Consider the following 17,988-nt stretch of genomic DNA (forward strand, 5'->3'; position numbering starts at 1 on the left):
AATGATGGGCCACCCCCAAAAGAAAACAAAGAACTGAAGAGTTTATAGTTATAGTAAGTCCATAAAGGAGCAAAGAGTGTTTGTCTTAATTCCTTTTTTATGCAAGTAATATAAACGAAGCCAAAAAAAAAAACGTGAATCCCGCAGTCTGTCAGGATCAGACACATTGCTTATATTGCTAGCTACACCCTGTTCAATTTGGTTTACCATCTTGGTCCAAATGAACCAACACTTTAAACTGCACTGTTTTAAAACTTGATGGATTTCTTTTAGTACTGGTTTATACTTACTAGTTTTTAGTTCACCCAACTGGGATATCAAACAAAGCTAATGCCTTTGGGTTTTGTTAGGGGCCTTTGATGTTTTCCAGTTGGTATGCTCCTGTAATGGGAAGCTGGGTGGCGTGGTGGTTAATGCTGGTGCCTCTTCGCTTCTGGATTCCAGTTATCCTGTAGGGAAAATAATTGGGCTTTGAAAATGGATAGCTGGATAAATATTCCTTACATTTTTATAGATTGTAATGAGCAGTGCAGTATCCATATTTCTACTTCCTTTTCTAACTTTTGAGATTTTTCATTTTAGGTCCCAGTGGTATCTCGATGGACAAATCTTGCTTGTTATTACAGCTATATGTATTGTTTTGCCTCTTGCCTTGCTGACAAAAATAGGTAGGCTCATTTAAAAAGTTATTCTGAAAATTGTTTACCCATATATTATATTTTTAACATAAAAATATCTGTTTAATATTATAAAAAGATCTTGCTGAATAAATCTATTACATTGTCAAAATGTTTTTTGCCATTATAATGAATGCCAGACATTGTGAATGTAAATTGAGTGATTTTCTTTGCACGTGTTGTTATGGTTTTTTATTATTAATAATATATTTGTGATTTCTTTTCCACTGCTTCTTATTACTAAATTGTATGGAAGGGCTCATATATCCCAGATATATCTTTTGTCCCAGCCAGCCACTGCCAAAAATGCCTTTCCACCAAATGCTTTTCCAGCAACTGACTCTCCTGACCTGAAAGTGGCAGCAATGCCAGATTTTTCAAACCCTAAACCAGTGTGGCCAGTCCGCTGTAAATTAAAAGCACAGGGGGCCTTCCAGACGAGCAGCTGGGGAGCCCGCAGAGACTTTAAATGTAGTTATCGGGAATCGATAATGTTGCAAAAAATTTATTATTGGATTATGGTTTATTCCTGCTATTGAGTTTCCTAATCATTTATTTCATATGTGCATTATGTTACCATAGTACTGGCACTCTGTTTTTAAATATACAGAATTTATTTTCTTTAACAATGTAGTCATTGCCATGTGTAGTATAAACACAAAAATAGCACTGAATACATATGGTTTATATAATATAAGTTTAGATGTCTTATTTTGAAAAAGCACCATTTTTCCAAGTCAAGTAGAAAAAGATAAAAGCTATCACTTGGAAAATAAACTCAAAAGAAGAATGCACATCAAAGTTACCGAAGGGGGCCCACCGTAGGTGAAATAAAGAGAAGGAGTTCAGTGTCGGTTAAAGGCATTTAGCCGGAGTGTCTCCTACATTTTATTTGACGATGGTGTTTTATTATGAACCCTGGGATGTGCCAGGACTGTTTCCTGCCTTGCATCCCTTGTTACTAGGATAGGTGCCAGCCTTTCACAACCCTGAACTGATTAAGTAGGTTTGCTTCTGTTATTTTACATTTTTGTTATTGAACATGTAGCGGTTCCACATATTATTATTTTATATCATAGCATAATTAATATTAAAAAATGTATCCATCCATCTATTTGTTAAACCCACATCTGAATTTGTCCAACATGGAGTAAAGTTAATAGTACTAGCAATGATGGTGTTAAAGCAACTACATTAAAAGTCACTTAGCAGTTTATTAAATAGCTTTTCATGCTGTCAGTTTATTTGCAGTCACATTTATATTTTCTAACACTTTTTTTAGTAGACAAGCTAAGACTGCTGTACACATCAATTTCATTTATTTTTTTAATCTGCTCTGAAGTGCAGCACAAGATTTCTTCATTAACATGTATTTAGAACTTTGAGGATTACAGTAGAAAGTAGGAGAGAACTTTTCGCATTGACTTCTTTTTGTTTGGATAAAAATGAGCATATGGATTTGAAAACAGGCAGGGGCTATTTAAACACAGCATATTGGGCCCTGTAGTACTGTTTTACTTTACAGACACGTGTATTTTTATTGGAAGGTAAATGCAAACTGCTGTGTATTTAATAAGCTGCTGCTTTTAATGTGGTCTCAAGTATCATATCCAAACATTTTAATAAACAACAGTGTTCTGGAGTTTCTTTCTTTGACCCGTGATCACGTCTGTTCTCAGGGCAAATCGCCTGTTGAATATTTTGATCTCTGAACACCAGCTGTTCAGGAAACAAGTGTGCAGGTTTTGTCAGGGACAGTCATCCCAAGAGACCAGGAAAGCACCGCTGCCTCTGCATGGTGCTGACACTTCTTCATATCACTTCAGGATCTTGCATATTTGCTGACATATAGGGAAATAATTTTCCCGTTTAATGTTCAGTTAAGGGTGGAATGGGTGGAATATTTCTTTTCTCAGTTGGATTCCTGCGGTTTGCCTATTTGCCTCTTTCAGAACTATTCCTTCACTCCCATGGTTCATTTCATACTTTCAGTTTACTTCCCTCTGTAAACTGGAACTTTGGTTATACAATTTTTATATAGAGATAGCAGAAACTGTATTGTTCAGTCTAAATGGAAACCTGCTTGCAATGTAAGCTTTCCCCTGACACTGAACAGCACCAACTTCAATTATTATCAGATACCACATTATACTGGCTAACGGGCCATTAAAAACTGCATGATAGTTTCTTCCAGCACATCAGAACTTACAAAACTTGTGATTCTTTGATTTTGAATTAATGTAAGTTAACATTTACGGTCATTAGCAGTCACAAGGTCTTGTGATTTTCATATCACTCAAGCTTTAAGATTCCTAATATATATTTATATGTATAAATATATATATATATATATATATATATATATATATATATATATATATATATATATATATATATATATATATATATATATATATATTGAATATCATGAAAAGGTAAACCTTCATATTAGACATATATAAACAAAAGACCTGTGTGTGTATAAAGCAGTCTGCTCTGCTCAAGCTCAACCACTAGATGGCGCATGCCTGCACTTTTACATTTTTGTGGCACTTGCATGCACCTCAGTTCTCATTACGAAAGACCTGTGTGCAACAGACGCCGCCAAACATCATTGATGTAGTGCTAATGACACCAATGAAGAGACACAGCATTGAAACAAAGCAAATGCCTCGGCCGAACAACATGCAATGTAGTGAACAGTGAAACACTTCTGTAATGGAGGGCAACGCTTGAAGTTTTCACGAAACAATTTTGTCTATCTGGAGGTATTTTCTCAAGACAAAGATTAATTGGACTCCTATGCCAGTAATACGGCTATGATATGGTGTCTTCTTATGAAAACCAGTGGGTCAGCAAGCACAAAGCGGGCCCACATTCTCTGCACTGGGTAATTCTTAAGAGTTAGCTGACAACTCTCCAAGTTCACGAATATAGTCAAACTGGTAGGAAATCTTCAGGTTGTTTTTCATCCTGAAGACCACACGCCTCTAGTATGCTATGTTCAATACATGTAAAGGAAAATATTTCAAGCCTTTTTTGTTTTAATGTTGATGATTATGGCTTATAGCTCATGGAAATCAGAAATCCAGTATCTCAAATTATTAAGAGTATTTCATTTTGATGTTGAATAAATTGCTGTTCAAACAGTATAAATACTGTGTATCTCTAGGTCTAGGTCAGTACATGCAAGCACAACCATGGGGAAGACTGCTGACTTGACGGTTGTCCAGAAAACGATCAGCGACACCACAAAAGGTCATTGCTGCAAAGGCTAGCTGTTCGCAGAGTGCTATATTGAATCATAATAGTGGAAAGTCAACTAGAAGGTAAAAGTGTGTTAGGAAAAGATGCACAAGCAACGGGGATGACCACAGCCTTGAGAGGATTGTCAGGAAAAGTAATTTCAATAACTTGGGAGAGCTTCACAGGTAGCGGACTGAGGCTGCTGTCAGTGCATCAAGAGCCACTATGCACAGACACTTCAGGAAACTGTCACATTCCTAATATCAAGCCATTCCTGAACCAATGACAACATCATAAGCATCTTACCTGGGTTAATGAAAAAAGGAACTGGTCTGTTGCTCAGTGGTCCACAGTCCTCCTTTCAGAAGAAAGTAAATGTTGAATTTCATTTGGTAATCAAAGTCGTAGAGTCGGGAGGAATAGTGGAGAGGCACAGAATACAAAGTGTTTGAGGTCCAATGTGATGTTTTCACAGCCTGTGATGATTTGGGGCATCATGTCATCTGCTGGTGTTTGTCCACTTTGTTTTATGAAGTCCAAAGTTAGCGCAGCCATCTACTAAGAGATTTTAGAACACTCTGTGCTTCCATCTGCTGACATACTTTATGGAGATGATGACTTCCTTTTCCAGCAGGACTTAGCCCATCCCCACAGTGCCAAAACTACTACCAAATGGTTTCTTGACCACCATGTTATTGTACTTGATTCCCCAGCCAACTCGCTTGACCTGAGCTCCATAGAGAATCTATGAGGTATTGTCAAGAGGAAAATGAGACACCCCTGGCCCAAAAATTCAGACGAGCTGAAGGCTGTTATCAAAGCAACCTGGGCTTCAATAACACCTCAGCAGTACTACAAGTTGAACACCTCCATACCACGCAGCATTGATATGCAGTAATTCATGGCAAAGGAGCCCCAACCAAGTATTGACTGTATAAATGAACATACTTTTCAGCAGTTGGACAATTCTATATTGTGAATCCTTTTTTGATCGATTGTAGGTAATATTCTAATAATTTGAGACACTGGATTTCTGATTTTCATGAGCTATCTGCCATAATCATCAACATTAAAACAAAAAAGGCTTGAAATATTTCACATTAAATGCAATGAATATAGCATATATGAAGGTTTACCTTTTTGAAATAAATTACGACATCAAATGACCTTATTTCACAATATTCTAATATTGTGAGATGCACCTGTATGTTGGTCTGGTAATTGCATTAAAAGCTTTAAAGATCCTGGTATGCTTTGTATCAAATGCACTTTAATGCTTAGTGATACTGATTTTACCTTTCTTGATGATTTGTTAGGTTTTCTTGGTTATACAAGTGGCTTGTCATTCCTGTTCATGTTGTATTTCACTGTTGTGGTAAGTAGACCCCACCACTTGGGCTCGTTAATGTGTTGTATTTGTGTGGGCCTTTAACTCGGATGAGAGTCTGCTTGAGTGAATGTCTGTAGTTCAAATGGGTGCAGTGCAGTAGAGTTAGCATTTAAATTTATGGCACATATAGCCGTAAATATGTTCTTTAGGATAACTGGTGTTCAGGTTTTCAAAATATACTGTATTGCAGCTTTATATATAACTGGTTGTTTTCAATTAGACACTGCCTTGGCCTTGTTTATTGTGTTAAATTATACAGCACATATATTATTGAGAAAAAAGTCCCTTGATCTATGTAACTAATGTATGTAAATGTTGCTACGCATTGCCCAAACTCCCATTAGTTAGCATTTGCCACCATTGTACTTAGAACTACTCCCATTATTTGACCGTCCTTCACACTCCTCCTCACTTACAGTGGGTATGGAAAGCATTCAGACCCCCTTCAATTTTTCACTTTTTGTTATATTGCAGCCATTTGCTAAAATCATTTAAATTAATTTTTTTCCTCATTAATGTACACACAGCACCCCATATTGACAGACAAAAAAAAAGAATTTTTGAAATTGTTGCAGATTTATTAAAAAAGAAAAACTGAAATATCACATGGTCCTAAGTATTCAGACCCTTTGCTCAGTATTTAGTAGAATCACCCTTCTGAGCTAATACAGCCATGAGTCTTCATGGGAAAGATGCAACAAGTTTTTCACACCTGGATTTTGGGATCCTCTGCCATTCCTCCTTGCAGATCCTCTTCAGTTCTGTCAGGTTGGATGGTAAACGTTGGTGGACAGCCATTTTTAGGTCTCTCCAGAGGTACTCAATTGGGTTTAAGTCAGGGCTCTGGCTGGGCCATTTAAGAACAGTCACAGAGTTGTTGTGAAGCCACTCCTTCGTTATTTTAGCTGTGTGCTTAGGGTTATCGTCTTGTTGGAAGGTAAACCTTTGGCCCAGTCTGAGGTCCTTAGCACTCTGGAGAAGGTTTTTGTCCAGGATATCCCTGTACTTGGCCACATTCATCTTTCCCTCGATTGCAACCAGTCGTCCTCTCCCTGCAGCTGAAAAACACCCCCGCAGCATGATGCTGCCACCGCCATGCTTCACTGTGGGGACTGTATTGGACAAGTGATGAGCAGTGCCTGGTTGTCTCCACACATACCGCTTAGAATTGAGGCCAAAAAGTTCTATCTTGGAGTTTGCTAAAAGACACCTGAAGGACTCTGAAATGGTGAGAAATAAGATTCTCTGGTCTGATGAGACCAAGATAGAACTTTTTGGCCTTAATTCTAAGCGGTATGTGTGGAAACAACCAGGCACTGCTCATCACTTGTCCAATACAGTCCCCACAGTGAAGCATGGCGGTGGCAGCATCATGCTGTGGGGGTGTTTTTCAGCTGCAGGGACAGGACGACAGGTCGCAATCGAGGGAAAGATGAATGTGGCCAAGTACAGGGATATCCTGGACAAAAACCTTCTCCAGAGTGCTAAGGACCTCAGACTGGACCGAAGGTTTACCTTCCAACAAGACGATGACCCTAAGCACACAGCTAAAATAACGAAGGAGTGGCTTCACAACAACTCTGTGACTGTTCTTGAATGGCCCAGCCAAAGCCCTGACTTAAACCCAATTGAGCATCTCTGGAGAGACCTAAAAATGGCTGTCCACCAACGTTTACCATCCAACCTGACAGAACTGGAGAGGATCTGCAAGGAGGAATGGCAGAGGATCCCCAAATCCTACCTGGCCTACCAGAAGAGCACAGAATGTTGCACCAGCAGTGGTAGCAGTAGCAAATGTGAGCTAAAACCATGTCATCAGTAAGAATGTATAACTAAACACCAATTAAATTTTCACTCCGCTATACGCATTTGATGATCAGTTACAAAAGCCAGCCTGGTTTTGCCTTTGTCAGTGAAGTGCAGAATATGTGTTTCTACTAGAAATGACTTTTTAAAAGCAATAGTGTTTAAAGGATGGGTATATGGGAATAGAAGTTAGCAGTTCATTTTTACAGATTTTGTTTTTCTTTGGGTGAATAGATGACTCTGTTGGGTAGGGCACTGCCAATCCCTTCCAGCCCCTAGCCCCGTCCCTGCTTGAAACGTTTAAATATATACTTACTTAACACTGTTACCATGCATCTCCAAGGGTCCAGGTTTGAATCCTGGGTTGGCCACAGTTTGTGCCTATTCTGCATACTTTCTGCATGTCCAAAAATGTCTTCTTTCAGGTTGTTTTTTTGTCCCATATTTTATTGTTTTAATGTCAGGACTCTGAATTGATTCCTGAATCAGGGATATTGTTGTATGCCTATGCCTTTACTAAGATTCAATGGTGTCTTTGGTATTCCTGCATTATACTGATTGCTGCAGTGCTAGAAAATGAATGGATGGATGTTTTAATGTCTGTCACCAAATTGTGTTGCAAGTATTGTACCATAGTGCTCTTTTTATTAGTAATTATTTAAACTTAATAGCTGTATGTTCAGTTCAGACCACATTAAGCAATCTGAATAACCTTCCTCCATTTGCTCTCTAGTTTTCAGCTGGAATATCAAAAATGTTCTCCTTTAACACCTCTTTAACACGTCTTCATTGGATACATAGAGTAACTGTATTATGTTTAACATTTTCTGTTTTTAAATCATTTGATCTTTTCTATATTTTCCAGATTGTTATAAAGAAATGGGCTATTCCTTGTCCTTTGCCCCAGAATGGCAGCATGAGCAATGATCAGGTAACATATGAGTGGTGGTGCGTCTAATGGATGTTTTATCGTTGAAACATGAAGAGTCTATTCAGTCAGTCAAACTGATTTGGTTGGTTGATATCTGCTGTGTATCAATATCTCTTTCACCTTGTTTTTAAAACATGTCCTGCCTGCTGTCAACTACATGACTCCGGTGTTTGTTCAAGATTGTCTCAACCCTCTATGTGAAGATGTGCCTCCTGAATTACATCTGCAGTGCATTTGCCCTTAAATTCAAGAAGTCTCTTTAAATATGTTTTTATGTTAAATCACCATGTCATGCTTGTGATTAAGAGCTATTAAATTCTGAAGTTGTTGGAGAAAAAAAATTGATATAAATGGAGATAGTGTAGGGCTATGTCAGCGTGCATCTACAAAGTAAAAAAGTTGAAAGAGTATTTCCATGCTGAAAATGAAAAAAGGTTAAAGACACAACATTTCAGCTGTATAGCCTTCATCTGTTGTTTTTTCATTCGTTCATACATATATATAATATACACACACATAAATAAATATCCATATACTGTATGTGTAAATATATTTATTGTAACCATTAGGGGGTGTTGCAGCACCTCAAACTCCAGACACAATTTCACAAACACAAGTCCTGAGTGCAAATACACATCTTATTAATGCAAATATTTCTAACATGCTATTCCAAATGTTGCACAATTACAAAAAGTCTTCTTCCTTCTCTGTCTCTTCTGCTCCACACCTCCCAGGTGATTTTTGTCCAACCTTCACACCCAACTGTTGAGCAGCTTCCTTTATGCCAGACCCGGGAGGACTTCCAGTGTTGCCTCACTAGTTCTTTATAGTGGGGACAGTTTGTCCCTGCGGCTCCCTCTGGTGGCACCCATGGACCACAGCAGAGCTGTCTAACAAGACTGCAATTCCCAGCCTGCCCTGTGGGTAGCCATGCAGGCTCCATAGCCTGCCACCTATTCTATCAGGGAAAAAAACTAGTCTGGATTAGATTGGTCTTCCTCTGTCCTTTCGTTAAACTGGTCTCCCGGCCAGAATGGCAGCCCACGTCTGGTGTCCACGAGAATATTTTATCCATCCATCCATCCATTATCCAACCCACTATATCCTAACTACAGGGTCACGGGAGCCAATCCCAGCCAACACAGGGCGCAAGGCAGGAAACAAACCCTGGGCAGGGCAACAGCCCACCGCAGGGCGCACACACACACCCAAACACCAAGCACACACTATGCACAATTTAGAATCACCAGTGCACTTAACCTGCACGTCTTTGGACTGTGGGAGGAAACCAGAGTACCCGGAGGAAACCCACGCAGACACGGGGAGAACATGCAAACTCCACGCAGGGAGGACCCGGGAAGCGAACCCGGGTCTCCTAACTGCTAGGCATTTGGGCTACCCACTGCGCCACCGTGCCACCCCAGAATATTTTATATGTAGTGAAATGCAGTAATTTAAATGCATACAGTATCAAAGGAGGTATTTTTCCTTTCTCTTAAAATGATCTGACTTAATTTTTGCAATAGACATATTACATAACATATTACAATTTTTTCATTTCATCCTCAATTCTGATCCTTGCAGATTTTTTTTTTAAGATTCTTTTTCTGTGCAACTTGAAGAGTATGAGATTTTACTCTGATACGTTGTCTTGTAAAATTAAGGACATTTTGCATAGTTGTATCTCTTCCTTTGTAGCCCATTTGAAAACAGCTGAAAGCTCTCTTAGATTTTCTTTTCTGACTTGCTTCTTTTGACAGTGAGGGCACACATCCAGAGAGACTTGAACCCAGATATGGGGGAGCACTGCTGCAGGAGTGTTAAAGGCCATAACTATGCTCTTCTGGAGGCCAGGTTTAGTGGTTCATTAACGTCCACAAAGCAGAGGAGTGTAGCAGATTTAAATGTTTCCCTTCTGATAACACAAGGCCTATACTCACCAATCTGAAGTATTTGTAGAAGGAGAACATCCTTCTAATCCTCCAACAGGATCTGACCTCTGAACTTTAGGTCAGAGGTTTGCATGCATCCTTCTTCAGCCTCGAGAAATTTTGTGATTGTTTCAAGATTGCCCAAATCCCCTGAGAAGCTGCTTCAGTTACTTAGATAGCATCAAAGTTTTGCTGTTGAGTGATACCTTCTTGCTTCTTATGTGGGTTTTTCCCTCTCTATGCCTTTGTTTTCACAAAAAAAAAAATAAAATAACTCTTTGGTTATTCAATATGTTTGCATTTTTAAGTTACTTCTACAGGTGGAGTTGTAAGAGGCAAAGATGATTCAAACTGAACTGAGATACAAAAAAAAAATAAAACCACTGTAAATTTAAAAGTTAGCATAAATGTAATAGGAACTAACAAAAGGTGAAATTTTATTAATGGTTTTGAAATTGTATTTTGTTTTTTATAATTAAAACATATAAGCGGCATTGTGGCACTACTATTGTCAGCACAGTTGCGTCACGGCTGCAAGAACCTGGGTTTAAATCTGGTTGACTATCACTGTGGAATCTGCATATTGTCCTCTGTAACTATGTTGGCCTTTCTCTGGATGCTTTGGCTTTCTTCTTACATACAATAAATATCCGTTAATTGACAGTCGAGTATGTAAGTGTGTCCTTCAATAGTCTGCCTGTCCAGGCTTTTATTCCCTGCCTTATGTTGGATGAAAACAAAAAAGGCTCCAACTCCCTTCAACTCTAAAATTTGATTTAGCATTCCAGGAAATGAGTCATCATCGAAAAAGATAAAAGTGTTGATTGCATGTGTAGTCAAATTAATTCATTTCTGTTTGTTTTTATATTTTTAGAGCACTGTGCAGGTTGTAAAGATAGTTGAGGAGGTTTAAGGTCCCTCAAAGAATAATCCCCATTAATTGCTGAAGCTGAGATAGTGACGTAGGTGCACGGCCACACTGTGGGTGAGGACTTTTCCAAGTAGCAAGATGATAAGCAGTTCTCTGATTCCTGGTCAAAGCATATTTCAGGAATGATGAATAGGAGCTTTTGAAGGACTGGAGAGCATGGCAGTAGGAGAGGTTGGACAGAGTAAGGTTAGCTTTGTTGTTCTTCGTCTGAGTCCGTGACTTCTTGATTGTGGAGGAAACAGACGGTCATGTGACCTCACAGGCTTCTCTTACAACCCCTTTTCTGTGCTTCCACTAATGAAAATGTGTTATATAAAGAAGTATGGTGGTTGTTGCTATCATAAACTCGGCTGAATGAACTGCCAAATAATATTTAAGAATATTACAAAGCATCATGCAGTAAAAAGCAAAAAACGCTTGTGCTCTCTTTCTCATCCACAGTAAATATCCTTATATATAATTTGATGCTATCTGTATGTATGGTGTTCGCAGCAATACCTCGAGCAGGCACAAGAGCAGCGGCCGTGGGAAGGATGCGTAGGAAACGAAGTCACATGACTGACGTGGAACGTAGACTTGCTAATGCGACCACAACGAGCAGGATGAGCAGCGTACGGCTACAAATGCTAGTAACGCTGAAAGAAATTGTGCAAATCGGACACAAAGGACAGATGAAGAACATGCGCTACAGAATGCTACTTACGCTGACAGACATCGTGCCAGCCATGCACAAGCAACTGAAGAAGCTCGAACAGCCGCAAATGCAGCATGGGTTGAAAGAAATCAAGCAGCCTGTGCATGGCGGTGGCCGAAAAGGTCTATTTTAACCACAAAACAGTGCCATGATAATAAAATCATTTCAAGGATTTAACAAAACAAATAATTCTTTGCAGAGAAAGTATGGATTTCACAAACGTTGAATTTGTAGCCCAATTCGATCAGGCTCCCAGTCGCTAGTATTAGGATAAGACTAGTTGCCAAGGAAGGAGATGGAAAGAAATTTTTTTACAGATTCCTGAAGAAAAAGTAGAAGCCTCACCATCTTAAAACTGAATTTACTGAACGTAAACAGCTATAATTCACAGTTACGAGATATTCTGCATTGTTCATTCTGTTGACCATCCATCTATGTTCATTTCTTCTTATCCAAATAAGGGTCATGGAGAGCCATGACCAATCCAGGCAGCATTGGATTCAATGTGGGAACTAGCCCTAGACAGATAGGAAGTCCATCTAAATGTCTATTCTAAGATACCCTTATACACAGATAGAGCAGGGAGACCACAGAAAAGACTTCTGAATACCTGATCAGATAGATTCCTGCAGTTGTTTAAAGACAAATTCAACAGCTCACTAGCATCTTTAATAGAAAAAAGCAAATGAATTGAATTTCTAATGATAAAAATGTTTACACAATTGGTAAATGTTACCTTTCGTACAAATATTTCATTTTGTTCTTTTTTCTTCCCCAATCCTTATAGTTCTCTAATTCCAGTGAATGTGAACCCAGACTTCTCACTGTTTCCTTTCAGGCAAGTAAAATCAACAATTTTTTTTTTCAACCTTGCCTTTCTACATTTTAAGTTGCGTTGTGTCAAGGAGGTGCAGAATAAAAGATGTTTCGGGAGATACCTGATTATTAGACCACCAATTCAGGTTCATGAGTTCAACTCCCCGCTCATCATAAACGTGAATCACTCTTTTAGGGAAATCTTTTCTGTTGGTCTACACCACTGGCAGTGTCCTCTGAAGTGTGATAATGTAGAAATGCGCAATACGTAATTCTAAATAAGTACTGTACTTTTCACGTTTTATTCTTTTGCACCATTGAATCCCATTGGATTGAATTTGTCTTTTTTTGACAGTGGCTAACATAAAAAGACTATTAAATGTCAGAGTGCAAACAGATCTCTGTAAATTGTGTTAAATGAATTATAACCCACAAAGCAAATGATTGCATAAATACAGTATTCACTCCCTTCAAGTCAATATTTCAGAGATGCGCATTAGGAGCCATGACTGCCTTGAATCTGTTCGCAAAGGTTTTTTGTCTATCATTTTTACACAACTGGACTTGGCCATTTTTTCTTCATTCTTTTTCCAAACCTGCTCAAGCTTTGTCCAGGTGTCACGGATTTTGTGAGTGAACAACCTTTTTCAAGTCTAGCCACAAATTCTAATTGGATTTAAATGTGGACTCTGACTATGCCACTCCTGGACATTATCATTGTTGTTTTTAAGCCATTCCTTTGTAGCTTTGACTTTATACCTGGGATCGTTATCTTGCTGGAAAACAAATCTACCAGGGCACAGATATTTTGCAGACTGCATTAGATTTTCCTCTGTATTTTACTGCATTTGTTGTATCCTCTACTCTCACAAGCCTTCCAGGCCTAGCTGCAGAGAAGCATCCTCACAGCATGATGGCTGCCACTGCCATGTGCAACAGTGGGGATGGTATGTTTTTGATAATGTGCACGGTTTGGCTTACACCAACCATGCCATTTAATCCAATGGTTAAAAAGCTCAATTTTGGTCTCATCAGATCATCGAACCATCTTCCTGCTGACTTCAGAGTCTCCCCTGTGCCTTCTGGCAAATGCCAAGATGCCGCACAGGTGGCACAGTGGTAGTGCTGCAGTAAGGAGATTGTGGGTTCACTTCCCATCTCCTTCCTGCAAGTAGAGCGCTTTGAGTAGTGAAAAACGTGACATATAAAGAATTATTATTAATGTGCTTTTTTTTTTTTTTAAGTGACATTCTTTTTCCCACTCTTCCATAAAGATGAAACTGGTGAAGCACACAAGCAGTAGTTATTGTCTGCACAGTCTCTCCAAACTCATCTACTGTAACTTGTGACTTCTTCTTGGGTCTCTTGGTGACCTCCCTCACTTGTCTTCTTCTTACACCATCATTATTGGCCTGCTCTAGGCAGATTTACACCGGACTCTTTCCATTTCTTCATGATTGTTTCAACTGGACTCCAAAGGGATAGTCAGTGACTTGGGAGAGTTTCATGTCTCCATCCCCCAGGTTGTGCTTTTCAATCACTTTTTCACAAAGTTGCTTGCAGTGCTGTTTTGTCTTCCTTGTGTATGGTAGGCCACAATACTGACCTCACACGTTGGATCTTCCACTTAAGGTGCCTTAGATTATGATCAATTGAGGCCTCTTGACTACAGACAAGTGATCTCCATTGAACTAATCATGTGACTTCTTAAACCAATTGGCTGCATCATTGATGATGCAAGTGTTTCATATTAAAGGAGAGAATACTTATGTGATCAGTTATTTTTTGTTTCATATGTATAATCACTTTAGACCACTTGATAGAGATATGTGTTCACTTTGACATTACATAGTCTTTTTCTGTTGATTGGTGTTAAAAAAAAAAAAAAGCCAAATTAAATCTATTGCAATTCAATGGACAGAAAGTGGTGATTGGAGCGGATTCCAATGGACATGTTGGTGAAGGGAACAGAGGAGACAAGGGGATGATGGGTAGGTATGGTGTCAAGGAGAGGAATGAAGAAGGTCAGAGGATAGTGGATTTTGCCAAAAGGATGGACATGGCTGTGGTGAATACGTGTTTTAAGAAGAGTGAGGAACATTGAGTTACGTACAAGAGTGGAGGAAGATGCACAGGTAGATTACATCCTATGCAGAAGAATCAATCTGAAGGAGATTGAAGACAGCAAAGTGGTGGCAGGGGAAAGTGTAGTTAAGCAGCATAGGATGGTGGTCTGTAGGATGACGTTGGAGATCAAGAAGAGGAAGAGAGTGAGGGCAGAGCCAAGGATCAAATGGCGGAAGTTGAAAAAGGAAGACTGCAAAGTTGAGTTTAGGGAGGAGGTGAGACAGGCACTGGGTGGCAGTGAAGAGTTACCAGACAGCTGGGAAACTACAGCAGATGTAGTAAGGGTGACAGCAAGAAGGGTGCTTGGCGTGACATCTGGACAGAGGAAAGAGGAAAAGGAAACCTGGTGCTGGAATGATGAAATACAGGAGAGTATACAGAGGAAGAGGATGGTGAAGAAGAAGTGGGATAGTCAGAGAGATGCAGAAAGTAGACAAGAGTACAAGGAGATAAGGTACAAGGTGAAGAAAGAGGTGGCGAAGGCTAAAGAAAAGGCGTATGATGAGTTGTTTGAGAGGCACTAAGGAGGAAGAAAAGGACCTGTACCGATTGGCTAGACAAAGGGTTCGAGCTGGGAAAGATGTGCAGCAGGTTAGGGTAATAAAGGATAAGGATGGAAACAAACTCACAACCGAGGAGAGTGTGTTGAGCAGATGGAAAGAGTACTTTGAGAGGCTGATGAATGAAGAGAATGAGAGAGAGAAGAGGTTGAATGATGTGGAGATAGTGAATCAGGAAGTGCAACAGATTAGCAAGGAAGTAAGAACAGCTATGAAGAGAATGAAAAATGGAAAAGCCGTTGGTCCAGATGACATACCTGTGGAAGCATGGAGGTGTTTAGGAGAGATGGCAGTGGAGTTTTTAACCAGATTTTTTAATGGAATTTTGGAAAGTGAGAGGATGCCTGAGGAATGGAGAAGAAGTGTACTGCTGCCAATATTTAAGAATAAGGGAGAAGTGCGGACTGTAGTAACTACAGGGGGATAAAATTGATGAGCCACAGCATGAAGCTATGGAAAATAGTAGTGGAAGCTCGGTTAAGAAGTGAGGTGATGATTAGTGAGCAGCAGTATGGTTTCATGCCAAGAATGAGCACCACAGATGTGATGTTTTCTCTGAGGGTGTCAATGGAGAAGCATAGAGAAGGCCAGAAGGAGTTGCATTATGTCTTTGTGGACTTGGAGAAAGCATATGACAGGGTGCCTCAAGAGGAGCTGTGGTATTGTATGAGGAAGTCAGGAGTAGCAGAGAAGTACGTAAGAGTTGTACAGGATATGTATGAGGGAAGTGTGACAGTGGTGAGGTCTGCGGTAGGAGTGACGGATGCATTCAAGTTGGAGGTGGGATTGCATCAGGGATCAGCTCTGAGCCCTTTCTTATTTGCAATGGTGATGGACAGGTTGACAGACGAGATTGGACAAGAGTCCCCGTGGACTATGATGTTTCCTGATGAAAGCTAGAGAGGGGAGAAATGAAGGTCAGTAAGAACAAGACAGAATACATGTGTGTAAAGGAGAGGGAGGTCAGTGGAATGGTGAAGATGCAAGGAGTAGAGTTGGCGAAGGTGGATGAGTTTAAATACTTGGGATCAGCAGTACAGAGTAATGGGGATTGTGGAAGAGAGGTGAAAAAGAGAGTGCAGGCAGGGCAGAATGGGTGGAGAAGAGTGTCAGGAGTGATTTATGACAGACGGGTATCAGCAATAGTGAAAGGGAAGGTCTACTGGACGGTAGTGAGACCAGCTATGTTATATGGGTTGTAGATGGTGGCACTGACCAGAAAGCAGGAGAAAGAGCTGAAGGTGGCAGAGTTAAAGATGCTAAGATTTGCATTGGGAGTGACGAGGATGGATAGGATTAGAAATGAGGACATTAGAGGGTCAGCTCAAGTTGGACGGTTGGGAGACAAAGTCAGAGAGGCAAGATTGCATTGGTTTGGACATGTGCAGAGGAGCGATGCTGGGTATATTGGGAAAAGGATGCTAAGGATAGAGCTATCAGGCAAGAGAAAAAGGGGAAGGTCTAAGACAAGGTTTGTGGATGTGGTGAGAGAGGACATGCAGGTGATGGTTGTTAAAGAACAAGATGCAGAGGACAGAAAAATATGGAACAAGATGATCCGCTGTGGCAACCCCTAACAGGAGTAGCTGAAAGAGGAAGAAGAAGTAATTCAATGCTGTATAACAGTAAAAAGTGAAAGTGTCAATGCAAACATGAGATTTATTAATAATCTGAAGCAAAAAAAACAGATTCACAACAAAAAAATGATTTAAAGTAAACCTTACACCATGCTTCTTTTAGTTGTATGAGGCAAGTAGTTTACTGTGAATTTACCTTTTTGTCTTTTGTGTTAATTTATTTTTTCAGAGTGCATTTGCAATCCCAACTATGGCTTTCTCTTTCTTGTGTCATACGTCAGTCCTGCCAATTTATTGTGAGCTTCGAAGGTAAAAGTTCCTTGATTCCCCTCTTTTCTCCTACGACACTGCGTAGCCTCAGTTTATACGTGTCAGGGTTGTGTCAAAAATGTCAGGTTGTGGTCGGTGTATTGAGTGACGGTAAGATTATTTTTTTGAGAGAAATTGTTTGAAACACTAAAGATGCATAACATTCTCCCCCCTTCTTAATCAAGCTCATGGTCATTGATAATGACCAACCTCATGGATAATGAGGTACTTGCCTCATTTTATCTATCTGGTTTTTGGCATTAACTTGTTATAATTTTGTTCTTGACTCCTATTAACAGCTTTGGGAAAAAAACATAACAGTAACATGTGGATAATGCTGCTACCTCACTGGTCCTGCTCCCAAAGTTCAGTTCATCTGCCTTTGTGCCATTTGCATGTTCTCCTTGGCAGCATTTTTTTGTATTCCCTAGGTGCTTTGACTTTTTTCTCACATTTCAGGATGAGTGATCTGGAAACCCATGTGGGTGCTTGTGGGTGTCTGTGTTAGTTGGCCCTGCCTTATGCCTAATGGTACCAGGAAAGGCCTAAGTCCCTGCTACCCTGTACAGGTTTAAACTGGCAAGATGATGGTTTAGTGGTGCTGTGTTTTAAGTTCATTTTTGTTTGCATATTTCCTAATATTCTATACATGCTTCTCCCTGTTTCATGTTTCTATTTAGACCTTCAAAAAGCAGAATGCAAAATGTTGTCAACACTGGAATCACCTTAAGTTTTATAATCTACCTCCTCTCTGCTTTGTTTGGATACCTCACATTCTTTGGTAAGATGGTTCTCTTACTAACATTTTCACCTGTAATTGCAGAACATTTTTTTCTTGATGTAAAAATAGAGTTACAAGAAATTTTATGTACTCCTACACTACCAGTCAAAAGTTTTTTAACACCTCAGTTTTTATGGAAATGCACACAGTTCAATGTCTTAATGTTTCATGAAATCAATACCTAGAACAAATAAACAATGGTAAATAAAAAA

At 39.6% G+C, this 17,988-nt stretch overlaps 1 protein-coding gene across 3 annotated transcripts in view; it reads left to right on the forward strand.

Moving 5' to 3' along the window:
• The window catches only part of slc38a6 (solute carrier family 38 member 6), a 74,723-nt gene that overhangs the window by 39,085 nt on the left and 17,650 nt on the right, over window positions 1-17,988 (forward strand). For all 3 annotated transcript variants that reach the window (XM_039741083.1, XM_039741084.1, XM_039741085.1), the window contains 6 exons: window positions 583-668; window positions 5,240-5,298; window positions 7,985-8,050; window positions 12,394-12,444; window positions 16,916-16,995; window positions 17,676-17,776. In XM_039741083.1, the coding sequence (XP_039597017.1) occupies window positions 583-668; window positions 5,240-5,298; window positions 7,985-8,050; window positions 12,394-12,444; window positions 16,916-16,995; window positions 17,676-17,776 (443 nt within the window). The remainder of the gene's footprint in view (window positions 1-582; window positions 669-5,239; window positions 5,299-7,984; window positions 8,051-12,393; window positions 12,445-16,915; window positions 16,996-17,675; window positions 17,777-17,988) is intronic.

Source organism: Polypterus senegalus, chromosome 18, assembly GCF_016835505.1.
Source record: "Polypterus senegalus isolate Bchr_013 chromosome 18, ASM1683550v1, whole genome shotgun sequence".
Taxonomy (NCBI): Eukaryota; Metazoa; Chordata; class Cladistia; order Polypteriformes; family Polypteridae; genus Polypterus; species Polypterus senegalus.